The following is a 15,963-nucleotide window of genomic DNA, read 5'->3' as shown; positions in this document are numbered from 1 at the left end:
CCTAACTAAACAGGCCTCAAAGCTATGCGAGTTAATAAAATGGTGGATATTTGTTTATGAACACACACATGCTACTCTATAAATGAGTGGAGCTACTCTATAAACGGAGTAAGCCACACCCCCGGACAGACAGACAGAATCACCTAGGGCTAATATGTATATGTATATATATATATATATGTACATATATACTGTATATATGTATATATGTATATAAATATATAAATATATATGAATGCAGAGAATGAATGGGATGGCAACATAGAGAGTAACCCAGTTTTAGGACCAGCAGAGAAGATAACCGAGAAGGAAGTTGAGGAAGCGATAAAAGCAATGAAGAGTAGAAAAGCGGGAGGGTCGACGGGAGTTGTGGGAGATATGATGAAGGCAGCGGGAAATTGGGGTGTGAAGAGAATGACAGAGATCTGCAATCTGGTGGTGAAAGAAGGCCGCATTCCAGTGGATTGGGAACTGAGTACACTCGTCCCTCTATACAAGGGGAAAGGTGACCCTCTGGACTGTGGCTCGTATCGAGCGATAAAGTTATTGGAGCATGGCATGAAGGTATTTTTAAGGGTGTTGGAGAGGAGGATAAGGAAGAAAGTGAAGATTGACGAAATGCAGTTTGGATTTTATGCCAGGAAGAGGAACGACAGACGCGCTTTTTATTGTGAGGCAGTTGCAGGAGAAGTACATGGAGAAGAGGAAGAAGTTGTTTCTTGGGTTTGTTGATCTGGAGAAAGCATTCTATAGGGTTCCATGTGAAGTAGTGACATGGGCATTGAGGAAGTTAGGAGTGGAGGAGCGGTTGATCAGAGTAGTGATGGAAATGTACAAAAGAGCACGCACAGCTGTAAGGACAAAGGACGGGAACAGTGGTGAGTTTGAGGTGAAGGTGGGAGTGCATCATGGGTCGGTACTAAGTCCACTACTATTTGTAGCTGTAATGGAGGTGCTGGCTCAGAACGTAAAGGAGGGTTTACCGTTGGAGTTGTTGTATGCAGATGATCTTGTGTTGATTGCAGAAAGTATGGATGGACTGAAGGAGAAGATGAACAAGTGGAAGGAATGTATGGAGACAAAAGGTCTGAAGGTGAATATCGGAAAAACGAAGGTGATGGCAAGTGGTAAAGTATGTGGTGAGGTGGAAAGGACTGGGAAGTGGCCGTGTGCTGTGTGCAGGAAGGGTGTCGGAGTGAATTCTATTCAATGCACAATGTGCGCTGAGTGGGTTCATCAAAATGTAGTGGTTTGAGAGGGTCATTATCCAGTGTGGCAGCTACATTCAAGTGTAAGGTGTGCACAGAGGGAGCTGCAGATGGAGGAAATGTTGAGTTGGTTCTTGGAGACGGCGTGAAGCTGGAAGGTGTGAAAACATTTTGTTACCTAGGAGACATGCTGAATGGAGAAGGTGGATAAGACTCGGCAACGGTTGCTCGAGTGAGATGTGCATGGAGGAAGTTTCGGGAACTGAGTGGCGTGCTGACGAGGAGGGGTGTGTCGTTGAAGCTGAAGGGAAAGGTGTATGCTGCATGTGTGAGAAGTGTTATGATTTATGGGAGCGAGACATGGGTAATGAACGTAGAGCAGCAACGAAGGCTGGAAAGGGTGGAAATGCGAATGGTTCGGTGGATGTGAGGAGTATTGTTGAGAGAGAGGAAGACAAATGATGAATTGCAAAATAAGATGGGAATAGAGCCTGTGATGGATGCTGTGAAGAGGAACAGGTTGAGATGGTTTGGTCATGTGTAGAGGAAGGATGAAGTGACTGGTTGAGAAGAGTGATGGAAATGAATGTAGAAGGAAGTAGAGGACGGGAAAGACCGAGAAAGACTTGGCTAAAGATGGTGGAAGAAGAAATGCGGGCAAGGGGGTTAACCAGGAGAGATGCAGAAAATAGGGCAAAATGGAGAACATTGTTATGGGGACTGCAAGGCTAACCCCCACTCTTGCATGGAAAATGGCTTTAAAATGTCTGTTGTTGTTGTTGTTGTTGTATATATATATATATATAATTTTATAAACAGGAATCAAATTCCTGCGAGGGGCTAAGTGTGGAAAAATTCTGACTCAATGCAGGGCTCGAGCACCACGGACCTCCATTGATTACACGTCAACAGCCCACTGTGCTATTGAGCCAGCTGCAATTGCCCTTAGTACTTTTCCGCACGTAACACTGCGAGCTTTATCATGGCCGATGTCTTACGTGCCTGCAGACCCGAATATATATATATATATATATGGGCATTTCAATATGTTCCCTTCAAAGTGTTATGAATGTATGATATGGTTTCCTTCACTGTTCTTCATGTGTAATCTCTGCAGGAGGAATAATGTGGCCAGGATGCGTTCTCAAACCTTGACACCAGTATTTAAAGAAGGCTTCTTGACCGTGACAAAGAAAGTACGGTAAAAAACACAGAATACAATAATCAATGAACGCTTTCCTCATAACTTTAATGCAGGATCACTCAATTGCACAAAAGCAAAATTACTTCCGCCACCGAAGGTGTGTGGAAGTTGTGTTTTCACGCCTGTCTGTTTGTCTGTCTGCCTGTTTGTTAACAGGATATCTCAAAAAGTTGTGGACAGAGTCAGACTAAATTTGGTGGACAAGTTGGGTGTATGACATGGCCCAAATGATTACATTTAGCTGAAGAACCGAATCCGGATCTGGATCTCAGAATTTTTAGTGTTTCTTCACTAGTGAGAGGTAGGGTAAAAAAACAACGATATATCGCATGATATCTCGAAAAGTTGTGGACGAATTCGGATGAAACTTGGTGACAGGTTGGTTGTGTGACAAAGACAAATCGATCTGATTCTGGTGAAGATTGGAATCTGGATCCATACATGTGAATTGTTTTTAATTTTTACAAGTGATTCTTCACCATTGAGTGACAGGGCCAAAAACGATATACACAGTCACGTGAAAAAGTAAGTACACCCCATGTAAAGTTTTGACTTTTTCAACATATTTCAACATACAGCTATTTGATCTTCATTTCAACAATATTGATAGATAAAGGTGATATAATATAACAAATATCACGAAACATTTACATTTTTTAGTCCATTGTATAATTTAAATAAACATAAATGCAAATTTCGCATGTGGAAAAAGTAAGTACACCCCTACATTTATCACTACGTCAAATACCTAAAATTAGAATCAGGTGCACCATCTCAGGTGCAAGTAATTAGAACATCGTTAGAGAGAATCTTGGAGGAACCTGTCTTATTTAAACCTCAGACATTTAGTTTGGTTTGCTCTTTGTTGTTGAAGTGTGCGGCTTCACCATTCCTCGATTAAAAGAGCTCTCTGAGGCCTTCAGAAAGAAGGTTATAGATGCCTACGAGTCTGGGAAGGGATTTAAAAAGATCTCCAAACAATTTGAAATCAATCATTCGACTGTCCGGAAGATCATCTACAAGTGGAGAAGATTCCAAACAACTGCCAACTTGTTCAGGCCAGGCCGCCCCAGCAAGTTCAGCCCGAGGGCAGACCGCAAGATGCTGAAAGAAGTCTCTAAGGACCCCAGAATGTCATCACGTGACCTACAGGTAGCTCTTGCCACTGTTGATGTCAAAGTGCACGAGTCTACCATTAGAAAGAGCCTGCACAAATTTGATCTACATGGGAGGTGTGCCAGGAGGAAACCTTTACTGTCCAGAAAGAACATCAGGGCAAGCCTAAAGTTTGCCAATGAACACCGAGGCAAAGACCAGAACTTCTGGAACAATGTGCTCTGGATAGATGAGTCAAAGGTAGAGCTATTTGGCCACAGTACGAGAAGACATGTTTGGCGAAAACCAAAGACAGCATTTGACCAAAAGAACCTGACACCAACTGTAAAGCATGGTGGTGGAAATATTATGGTTTGGGGCAGCTTTGCTGCATCAGGGCCTGGGCAGCTCACCATCATATAATCCACTGTGGCGGACACAAAAGCCCACTGGCGTGGTGACATCATTCCACGCACCAAGTAGGCGGTGGCCACGCCCGAGGGGTAGGCGTGGCCTCAGGATATACACCGGGCGACCAGCCCGGAAGAGTTCAGTGTTACAGTGTAGTCTTACAATAAAGACGTTTATATGTTACCGCTTGTCCGCTTCCTCCTTGCTCACAAGCAGTGCGCGTAACGCCGTGCTTTACTGGTGACCCTCGACATTGGATCTGCCGTAGCGATCCTTCCACACGCGACGCCATTGCCATGGCCAACTTCATCAAACTTCCCGAATTTTGGGAGGCTCAGGCCGAAGTCTGGTTCGTCCAGGCCGAAGCCCAATTTCAGCTTCGGCGCCTCACCGGCGATGACACGCACTATTGCCACGTCGTCGCCTCCCTCGGGCCCGGCACGGCCGCTCGAGTTGTGTCCGTCCTTCGCCACCCACCGGACGGCCACAAGTACGAGGCACTCAAGCGGCTACTCCTAGCCACGTTCGGCCTCACGGACGACGCACGGGCCGACCGCCTCCTGGATCTCCCCGAGCTCGGTGAGACGCGCCCGTCGGTCCGAATGGACCATATGCTGTCACTGTTGGGCGACGAAGCCCCCGGTTCGCTATTCCGGGCGCTTTTCCGGCGCCAACTTCCAGCGCAGGTTCACCTCGCGTTGGCCGGGACCGAGCGAACGGAACCCCGAGCATTGGCAGCCGAGGCAGACAGGTACTTCGCCGCTTCGGACACGCGGGCGAGCGTCGGCGTGGCCGTCACGGCCCTCGACGCTGATGTTCAGCAGCATGTTCCACAGCATCAGCTTCTACAGCTTGCTGATGTTCAGCAGCACGCTGATGTTCAGCAGCACGCTGATGTTCAGCAGCACGCTGATGTTCAGCAGCACGCTGATACGCACCTCGTGAATGCCGCCACGCCCCGCCCACCGCCGCGGCGAAAACCGCCACCGCGGGGAAACCCGCCAACTCCACCGGCCTGGCGGAGCCAGCCGCGCTCCTCCAGCTCCACCACCTGGTGCTGGTTCCACGCCAAGTTCGGCCACGAAGCTCGGCGGTGTCATCCGCCGTGCTCCTTCAACGGGTCGGGAAACGCCCGGGCCGGCGCTCAATAGTGGCGATGAGCGCCGGCCGTTCGAGCAGCCTGCTGTTCATAACGGACACCTTCTCCGGGCGCCGTTACCTGTGCGACACGGGAGCGCAGGTGAGTGTTATTCCCGCCGGCACGTCAGACAAGCACGCCGCGGGTGGGGGCCCCGCGCTGCTTGCCGCGAACGGGACGCCCATCCGTACGTACGGAAAACGCTGCCTCTCTCTGCGGTTTGGAGGGCAGGTTTTCCGATGGACGTTCGTCACCGCCGACGTGCCCATGGCACTGCTTGGCGCGGACTTCCTGTGCGCTAATGGGCTCCTGGTCGACGTCAAGCGCAGACGGCTTGTCCAGGCCGAGACGTTCAGCTCGCTCGCTTGTGCGTTGTCCAGCTCAACGAGCGGCTTGCCAAGCGGCTTGCCGAACGATTCGGTTCCGGCCACGTTGGGCTGTACGCTTCCGGCAGGGGACGCATTCACCCGCCTCCTCGCCGGCTTCCCGGCCCTCACGCGGCCCACCTTCTCGGCGGGGGCCGTCAAGCACGGGGTGGCCCATCACATCCCCACCGTCGGGCCACCGGTCTACGCCCGGGCACGCCGCCTCGAGCCGACGAAGCTGGCGGTGGCAAAAGCGGAGTTCGCTACCCTGGAGCGACTCGGCATCGTGCGGCGCTCAGAGAGCGCTTGGGCGTCGCCGCTGCACATCGTGCCGAAGCCCGGCGGGGGATGGCGACCGTGCGGGGACTATCGCCGTCTCAATGACGCCACGACTCCCGACCGCTACCCCGTCCCCCACATTCAGGACTTTTCCGCCCGTTTGTCGGGCAGGTCCTTCTTCTCGAAGGTGGACCTCATACGCGGCTACCATCAGGTCCCCGTCAGGCCGGAGGACGTCCCGAAGACGGCGGTCATCACGCCATTCGGACTCTTCGAGTTCCTGCGCATGCCCTTCGGTCTGAAGAATGCGGCTCAGGCGTTCCAGCGACTGATGGACAGCGTCCTGCGCGACTTGGATTTTGTCTTTGTCTACCTGGACGATATCCTCGTCGCCAGCGCATCCCGCGAAGAGCACCTACGCCACCTCCGCACGCTCTTCGAACGCCTGGGCCAGCATGGCCTAATTGTGAACCCGGCAAAGTGCCGGTTCGGCGCCGCCACAATCGATTTTCTGGGGCACCGTGTCACCAGGCACGGAGCCGTCCCCCTGCCGGCCAAGGTGGAGGCGGTGAAGGGGTTTCCGCGCCCCCGCACGATCAGAGGGCTGCAGGAGTTCCTGGGCATGGTGAACTTTTACCATCGGTTCCTGCCCCGTATCGCCCAGCTCCTGCGCCCCCTGCACGAAGCTCTCCGAGGTAAGCCGGGCAAAGGCGACGTTACCTGGACCGAGCAGATGGACACGGCGTTCACGGGCGCAAAGCTCGCCTTGGCTAACGCCACCATGCTCGCGCACCCGGCGCCCGATGCACCGATCGCCCTCACCACCGATGCCTCGGACTACGCGGTGGGCGCGGTGCACGAGCAATGGGTGCGTGGAGCTTGGCAACCGCTGGCGTTCTTTAGCCGGCAGCTTCGCCCGCCCGAACGCCGTTACAGTACCTTTGACCGCGAGTTGCTCGGACTTCACTTGGCGGTCAGGCACTTCCGCCATCTGCTCGAGGGCCGTGCGTTCACTGCCTTCGTCGACCACAAGCCGCTGATCTTCGCGATGGGCAAGGTCACCGAGCCGTGGTCGGCCCGGCAGCAGCGTCACCTCTCGGCCGTGTCCGAGTACACGACGGACATCCAGCACGTCGCGGGGAAGGACAACCCGGTGGCGGATTGCCTTTCCCGGGCCGTCGCCCACGCAGTCCACCTCGGCATCGACTATGCCCGGATGGCAGCGGACCAGGCCGCTGACCCCGACGTCCAGGCCTTGCGGACCGCCGTCACGGGCCTCCGCGTCACCGAGGTGCCGTTCGACGGCGCGGGCGCGGCCCTCTTGTGCGACGTCTCCCTCGGGCGTCCTCGCCCCATCGTGCCCGCGGGCTGGCAGCGCCAGGTGTTTGACGCCATCCACGGCCTGTCCCACCCGGGCGCGAGGGCCTCCCAAAGGCTGATCGCCGACAAGTTCGTCTGGCATGGCCTCCGGAAGGCCGTCCGCGGCTGGGCCAGGACGTGCCTCGCGTGCCAGCGCGCCAAGGTGCACCGGCACACCCAGGCCCCGTTGGCCCCGTTCACGGTGCCGGAACGCCGGTTTGACCACGTCCACGTGGACCTGGTGGGACCTCTGCCCCCCTCGCGGGGTTTCACCTACGTCCTCACCATGGTGGACCGCACCACCCGGTGGCCGGAGGCCGTGCCCTTGGCGTCGACAACGGCGGCCGATGTCGCGCAGGCTTTCATCGCCACCTGGGTCGCCCGGTTCGGCGCCCCCTCAGACATCTCATCCGACCGCGGCCCCCAGTTCACCTCGGAGCTCTGGGGGGCGGTTGCGCAGGGGCTCGGGGTCCGGCTGCACCGAACCACGGCCTACCACCCCCAGGCTAACGGCCTGTGTGAGCGATTTCACCGCTCATTGAAGGCCGCGCTCCGGGCCACCCTCCGCGACGGCGGCTGGGTCGACAGGCTCCCCTGGGTCCTGCTGGGCCTCCGGACGGCGCCCAAGGAGGACCTGCGCGCATCCGCGGCGGAGTTGGTCTTCGGGCAACCGCTGCGGGTGCCGGGCGAGTTCCTCCCCGACTCCACGGCACCATGGTCCACGGCACAGCAGCGCTCCGCTCTGCAAGAGACCGCCCAGAGGTTCGCCCCGGTGCCAACGGCATGCCACGGGCACCCACCGACGCACGTCGCCCCGGAGCTTCGCACGGCGGAGTACGTCTTCGTCCGCCACGATGCCCATCGGACACCACTGCGGCCCCCGTACGACGGGCCTTTCCGCGTGCTGGAGACCGGGGCGAAGCACTTCACCCTGGACATCGGCGGTACTCCTGACCGCGTTTCGGTAGACCGCCTCAAGCCGGCCCACCTCGATGTGGACCATCCACCGCCAGTGGCCCGACCCCCACGTCGGGGCCGCCCTCCTGCGGGCGGACCCCCGGCACCGCCCAGCCCCGCCGCCACGGCGCCCCCCGGTCCTGCACCCATCCCAGGGGCAGCCAGGGGCATCCCACCTGGTATCCCTGCACCCCAGACGCCGCCGATCGCCAGGGGGCGCTTCGGCCGGGTCATTCGTCTGCCCCGCAAACTGGCCCTCCAGGTGCGCGGGAATTCTGGGGGGGCGCGTGTGGCGGACACAAAAGCCCACTGGCGTGGTGACATCATTCCACGCACCAAGTGGGCGGTGGCCACGCCCGAGGGGTAGGCGTGGCCTCAGGATATACACCGGGCGACCAGCCCGGAAGAGTTCAGTGTTACAGTGTAGTCTTACAATAAAGACGTTTATATGTTACCGCTTGTCCGCTTCCTCCTTGCTCACAAGCAGCGCGCGTAACGCCGCGCTTTACCACTATGAATTCTTCATTGTACCAGAGGGTGCTTGAGGATAATGTGAGGCCATCTGTCGGAAAGTTGAAGGTCAACCAAAGGTGGACCTTGCAACATGACAATGACCCTAAACATACCAGTAAATCCACCAAGGAATGGCTGAAAAGAAAGAAATGGAGGGTTCTGGAATGGCCAAGTCAAAGCATGGATCTAAATCCCATCGAGATGTTGTGGGGGGATTTGAAACGAGCTGTGCATGCAAGAAACCCCTCAAACATCGCACAGCTGAAAGAATTCTGCATGGAGGAGTGGGCAAAAATTTCTCCCAGTCGATGTCAGAGACTGGTAGACAGTTATAAGAAATGCCCACTTGAGGTTGTTTCTGCCAAAGGAGGCAATACCACCTTTTGGAGCCAAGGGTGTACTTACTTTTTCCACATGCGAAATTTGCATTTATGTTTATTTAAATTATACAATGGACTACAAAATGTAAATGTTTCATGATATTTGTTATATTATGTCACCTTTATCTATCAATATTGTTGAAATGAAGATCAAATAGCTGTATGTTGAAATATGTTGAAAAAGTCAAAACTTTACATGGGGTGTACCTACTTTTTCACGTGACTGTAGCATGATATTTCAAAAAGTTGTGGACGACTTATGAGAAAACTTAGTTGATGAGTTGGGTTGGTGACAAGAACAAGCCAATTAGATTTTGGTTCAGGTCCGGATCCAGATCCGACCTATCAATGGGATACAAAATATAAACTGTTCAACCTGGTGTATACGCTCTACAGAGTGCCATTCTAGTTCATTTTGTGGTTTGCTCACCACTGCATAAAATATTTGATCTTGCATTGTGTTTTTTCACAAAGTGTGCACAGTGCCTTCAGAAAGTATTCACACCCCTTGATTTTTTTCACATTTTGCTGTGTTACAGCCTGAATTTAATATGGATTAAATTGAGATTTTTTTGTCACTGATGTACACGTAATATCTCATAATGTCAAAGTGGAATTATTTTTTCAGAATTTATCCACAAATTAATTAAAAATGAAAAGCTGAAATGTCTCGAGTCAATAAATTATTCAGCGCCTTTGATATGACACTCCAAATTGGGCTCAGGTGCATCCAATTTCCTTTGATCATCCTTGAGATATCTCGACCCACACCTTGATTGGAGTCCACCTGTGGCCAATTCAAATGATTGGACATGATTTAAAAAGAAACACACCTTTCCACTGTATATAAGGACCCACAGTTCAATAGACGGTGCATGTCAGAGCAGAAACCATGTCAGAGCTGTCAGAGATGTAGAACTCCGAGATAGATTAGTGAGGAAGCCTAGATCTGTGGAAGGGAATAAAACAATTTCTAGAGTGTTGAAAGTTCCCAAGAGCAGTGTGTCCTCCATCATTAGGAAATGGAAAGAATATGGAACTACCCAGACTCTTCCGAGAGCTGGCCGTCTGACCAAACTGAGCAACCGGGCAAGAAGGACCTTGGTCAGGGAAGTGACCAAGAACTCAATGACCATTCTGACAGAACTACATGATAGAGTTAATTCTGATAGAGTTCATTCTGATAGAGTTCATTGGCTGAGATGGGAGAACCTGCCGGAAGGACAGCAGTCTCTGCAACACTTCACAAATCTACGCTTTATGGGAGAGTGGCCAGATGGAAGCCACTCGTGAGAAAAAGGCACATGATAGCACACCTGGAATTTTCAAAAAGGCACGTGAAAGACCCTGAGATCTTGAGGTAAAATATTCTGTGGTCTGATGAGACAAAAATTGAACTGCTTGGCCTGAATGTAAAGTGCTACTTCTGGCTGAAACCGAGCACAGCTCCTCGTCCATCTAACACCATCCCTACTATGAAGCATGCAGGTGGCAGCATCATGCTATGGGGATGCTTTTCAGCAACAGTGACGGGAGGGAACTTGTAAGGATACAGGGAACAATGAATGGAGCCAAATACAGGAATATCCTTCAGGAGAACCTGTTTCAAAGTGCAAAAGACCTGAGACTGCGGGGAAGATTTACGTTCCAACACAACAGGACAAGGACCCCAAGCATATCAATGATCTCTCCGACTCTCTGGAAAATCCTCTCTATCTCTTTGCTGATGACTCCACTCTCTGCCGCTCCATTCCTCTTCCCTCAGATCGGCAGTCTGCAGCCTCCTCACTCTCTGAAGACCTGGACAAAATCACAGACTGGTCAAACAAGTGGAACATGTCTTTCAATCCTGACAAATCTCACACTCTTACTATGTCTCTCCGAAAAGATCGACTGGACAACCCTCCCATGTACTTTCTCAACAATCCTCTCCAAGAAGTTCTGTCGCTCAAGCTTTTGGGTCTCACTATCTGCCATGATCTTTCTTGAGAAAACCACATTTCCAAGCTGGCCTGCAAAGCCAGTCGCCGACTGGGCATCCTCCGTCGTGCGAAGTCCTTCCTAGGCACACCTGAGCTCCTCACCACATACAAGGCTTTCATCCGCAGCTCAATGGAATACTGTTCTCCCCTATGGGCTGGTGCTCCTGCCTCACACCTAGCTCGGCTTCACGCTGTTGAAACCAAAGCTTTCAGAATCATTGGAATCTCCCGCGATGAAGCTATCTCTGAGGGCCTTTCACTCACTCACCGCAGGCAGGTAGGTGGTCTTTCTGTCTTCTACCGACTCCTCTCCGGCCTTGCTCCCCCAGCTCTCTCTGTGCTCTGTCCCCCAAATATTCCTACAGGTCGCACAAGATCTGCCAGCAAGCCTCTGATGGTTAAACTGCCAAAATCTCGGCTCTCTGCTCACCTTCACTCCTTCACTCCTTCATTCCTCTTTTCTCCCGCCTCTGGAACAAACTCCCACACTCCCTTCAATCCCACTCCTCCCTCCATGTCTTTAAAACAGCTGTTCACCACCATCTCTTATCTTCCCCCATCCAAAACCTTGATCTTTTCTACCCCCACTAATTCACCCCAGATCCACCTTGTTTGTAATTCCAACTTCATTCCTGGTAGTCCTGGCAGTGTCCATATGTTTTATGCCTCTCCCACCCCCTTTCCCATGCCTCCCCCCCAATGCCCTCTCCCTCCCACAGTTCTCTCGATGTCTCCATGTCTCTCGGTTCCTGCTCTCAAATGTTGTGTTTGTGTCCTTCCCCCTCTCTCCCCATCTTGTCTACCGCTCCCGATGCTTTTTGTTTTATGTGTCGGTTTGTCGGTTATGTGTCGGTTTGTCGGTTTGTCTTTCTGTGTGATAAATGTTCGCTCCTTCACGAGCCTCGATCTTGTATACAAAAAAAACAAAAAAAAACACCCGAATGGCTTCAGAACAAGAACATGAAAGTCCTTGAGTGGCCCAGCCAAAGCTCAGACTTGAATCCCATTGAGAATCTGTAGAAAGACTTGAAGGTTGCTGTTCACCGACGCTCCCCATCCAACTTGACAGAGCTTGAGTAAATCTGCAAAGAAGAATGGGAGAAACTCCCCAAATCCAGATGTGCAAAGCTGATGCAGACACACCCAAGAATAATTGAAGCTGTGAATCACTGCAAAAAGTGCTTATATGTAGTATTGAATCAATGGGTTGAATACTTATGTAAATTAGATAGTTTTGCATTTTATTTTTAATTATTTTGTAAAATTCCTTTTGTATGCAGTATAAGGCTGCACGGTAACAACATTGGCTACGGGTGTGGCTTGCTTCATCATGTGTGTGTGTGAAAATAATAATGAAACATTTGTGGTAATACTACACACACACACACACACACACACACACACACACACACACACACACACACACACACACACACACACACACACACACACACACACACATTCACACACAGACGACGGTGGATACTTTGAAACCTGCTGGGTTTTCATTGCATGTTAGCACCCTTCATTGGTTTGACCATAGGATCCATGGCCAGAAGGCATCATATGGGCAGCCGAGTCCATGGGATCGTCGGGTTAATATGAAAAGTACCTTATTATGAGTGTCAGGAGTCTCGGTATACCAAGCTTTCTCTATAGCTACCTGTCCATGGAAAATATCAATAATTTCTGATAATGGGACTCTCCTGTCTCTTCATTCCTTTTCTTTTCTCTCAGAGATCAGAAGTATTGGTTTCGTGTGGACTTGAACACATTGTGGTGGTTTTCCAGTGACAAGGTGAGTATCACTTACAATTCTGCTTTCTTATTCAAACTTCATCAGTCGTGTGAACGTTTTGGGGGTTTTGAGATTTTAAAAATCCTACTAAAACCCACCCTGCCTGTTTTGTACTAAACCAGTGACTTTTTTTTTTCTGCAAGAGCGGGCGGGGCTCATGGAAGAGCAAGGTTCATTGGCAATGGCATAGTGGGGCAACAATCAGCAAAGGGAGCAAACTAACAAGAGAGAGAGAGAGAAAACAAGAGGAAACACCAAAATCAAGACTGAAATGATGCCCTAACCCTCCTTACTTCCTTTTCATCCTGCCCCCTCCTTGCTTCCTTCACTCCCCGCCCCTCTTTCCCTCATTCACTCCCCATCCCCTCTTTACTTCATTCACTCCCCAACCCCTCCTTGCTTCCTTCACTCCCCAGCCCCTCCTTGCTTCCTTCACTCCCCGCCCCCTCTTTCCCTCATTCACTCCCCATCCCCTCTTTACTTCATTCACTCCCCATCCTCTCCTTGCTTCCTTCACTCCCCAACCCCTCCTTGCTTCCTTCACTCCCCAACCCCTCCTTGCTTCCTTCACTCCCCGCCCCCTCTTTCCCTCATTCACTCCCCATCCCCTCTTTACTTCATTCACTCCCCATCCTCTCCTTGCTTCCTTCACTCCCCAACCCCTCCTTGCTTCCTTCACTCCCCAACCCCTCCTTGCTTCCTTCACTCCCCGCCCCCTCTTTGCTTCATTCACTCCCCAACCCCTCCTTGCTTCCTTCACTCCCCGCCCCCTCTTTGCTTCATTCACTCCCCACCCCCTCTTTGCTTCCTTCACTCCCCATCCTCTCCTTGCTTCCTTCACTTCCCACATCTTGCTTACTTCCCCCTGCACTCGCCTCCTCTTTGCTTCCCCAGCATCGCGCCTCCTCTCTTTTCCCCTTGCATCATGGCCCCTCACTTTTCCTCCTCCATCCTGGCCTTTCTCTTCTTTCCCTGCACCCACCTCCTCTTTGTTTCCCCAGCGTCCCAGCCCCTCTCTTCTCCCCCTGCATCCTGACTCTTCTCTTTTCTCCTGCATCCTGGCCCTTGTCTTACCCACCTGTGTCCTGACTCTTATCTCCCCCCCCCTCCCCATCCCTGCTTCTGCACCCTCTTCTTCTTCTTTTCTTTTTTGTTGTAAAGGGGGAAAAAAAATGTAATGAATGACCAGCATTTTAAAACTTGATGTGCCTGAAAACGTGTGCAGGGGAACTTTTCTGGCATAATGTAAAAGCGTCGGGTGACAAAATGCCCCTTTTCTGGTTCAGTTAATGTGGAATGACCCAAAAGGAAAATATTCTAGGTTTAGTCTTTACCTAAACTGTTAATCTGGATAGTTTGAAGGCCTTCATAGTGGGGCGGCTTAGCCCAAATATTCAAAAGAATTGTGCATTTTGTGATACAAGCACCAAATTTGGCACACTAGTAGACTATCATATTATGAAAAGATCTGGATATTGGGCCATCTCAGATTCAGAGATTTGATTTTTGCAAGATTTGCAGATTTTGCAAGCTGAGATTGCAACGCCAGGGACGGCCGACTCCTTCCTGCGAGCTGCCCACGTCACCCGCACAAGAAGAGCTCATCAAATCACTGCAGCGGCACTGCACATCCTGCAACACCGTGCGTATGAACGCCACTGTATGACATATGCTGATGATGCAGAAGACCTGCCTGAGTTCGAAGACTGGTGTCACCAGAGAGGAGAAGACATTCCCAACTTTCAGTACTGGGCAACTGTGCTGGAACTAGAGATGTTGGTACTGGTCTACGTGCGTTCTCTGCGGCAGGCTTCATTCACGACGTACCTTGATGCCCTGACGGAACTGGTCCCATGGTTCCATGCCTTAGACCACACACACTATGCCAGGTGGGTGGTCCCTGTTCACCTGAGGGACACGGTTGCACTCCCAATGAAGCACCCAGATGTAGCCAGAGAATTCAGGGCTGGCAACTTCACTGTACAGAAGACGAAGAAGGTGTTCTCTTCGATCCCAATCGAATCGAAATCTTGCAAAAATCAAATCTCTGAATCTGAGATGGCCCAATATCCAGATCTTTTCATAATATGATAGTCTACTAGTGTGCCAAATTTGGTGCTTGTATCACAAAATGCACAACAGGTTTGCTATGCTGCTACACTATCAAGGTATCCTCCTTTATTAAATGGATCAGTTTGAAGACTGATGAGTACTTCATTTTCCTGTTTCCTGACATTGTCATTATGTCTGCATCTCCAGCACGACATGACCACCTGTCTTCTTTTTAAACTCTTCATTCTTTAGTTAATAATTCATGTAATATAATTTACCTTTTATGTTGATAGTTGAAAATTTAACTACTCATGTCCCATTAACTATGAAACTCTAATAGTAAGACGTTATATGTATTATCACTTGCATTCCAAGGCTTATTATGTTTCAAGGAAGGTTTAATGCAGAAGGAGGCCATTAGGCCCATAAAGCCTGTTATCAATGATTCTGAGCTGGCAGGATGTGACAATTTTCCAGAAGTGTAAATATATAAACTAAGAAGTGCAAATCGAGTGCAAAGTCTTGGGTAATTTGCTGCCATAAAAGTAATCCCATAAGCACCAGATGACTTTGCTTTTTCTTTCAGGCAAAGGTATCAAATCACTTTTACTTTCTGTCGCACATCTTAAATGCCACTCCTCGTCCACCTCGAGCAGATCTTCAGGTATTCACGAAAGAGCAGAACTACATTCTTCAGGCAGAATCTGATGGTAAGGCAGGATGATGGGCAGTAATGTATTCAAGCTAAGTGTGGCAACAAAATTAATCATTTGGTGCCTGGAAACTTCGAAACTATCAATTGCAAAAGCTCGAAGTGGGGACTAAGGATGACTTCGCAGAGTTGATTTTTTTTTTTTTTGTATACAAGATCGAGGCTCATGTAAGCGCTAACATTGATCACAAAAAGACAAACTGACACATAAAACATAAGATAACGGGAGCGGGAGACAAGATAGCGAGAGAGAGGGAAGCACACAAGTACAACATTTGAGAGCAGGGACATCAGGAGATCTGTGGGAGGGAGAGGGCTGGGGGGGGGAGGCGTGGGAAGGGGGGGGGGTGTGGGAGAGGTATAAAACACATGGACACTGCTAGGACTTCCAGGAAAGAAGTCGGTATTTCAAAAAAGTGGATCTGGGGTGAATTAACGGGGTTGGAAAAGATCAAGGATATAACAGCGATATATATATATATATATATTAACCATCTTAATAATCTTCTT

At 50.7% G+C, this 15,963-nt stretch overlaps 1 protein-coding gene across 3 annotated transcripts in view; it reads left to right on the top strand.

Annotated features, from left to right (window-relative positions):
- LOC137427050 (arf-GAP with Rho-GAP domain, ANK repeat and PH domain-containing protein 1-like) overlaps positions 1 to 15,963 on the top strand; it is a 69,803-nt gene that overhangs the window by 19,111 nt on the left and 34,729 nt on the right. For all 3 annotated transcript variants that reach the window (XM_068116183.2, XM_068116181.2, XM_068116182.2), the window contains exons 2-4: positions 2,326 to 2,409; positions 12,629 to 12,689; positions 15,328 to 15,451. In XM_068116183.2, the coding sequence (XP_067972284.1) occupies positions 2,326 to 2,409; positions 12,629 to 12,689; positions 15,328 to 15,451 (269 nt within the window). The remainder of the gene's footprint in view (positions 1 to 2,325; positions 2,410 to 12,628; positions 12,690 to 15,327; positions 15,452 to 15,963) is intronic.

Source organism: Myxine glutinosa, chromosome 5, assembly GCF_964187855.1.
Source record: "Myxine glutinosa chromosome 5, kmMyxGlut1.1, whole genome shotgun sequence".
Classification (NCBI taxonomy): domain Eukaryota; kingdom Metazoa; phylum Chordata; class Myxini; order Myxiniformes; family Myxinidae; genus Myxine; species Myxine glutinosa.
Note: the sequence above shows the minus strand (reverse complement) of the source record. Positions and strands in the feature narration are given on the sequence as shown.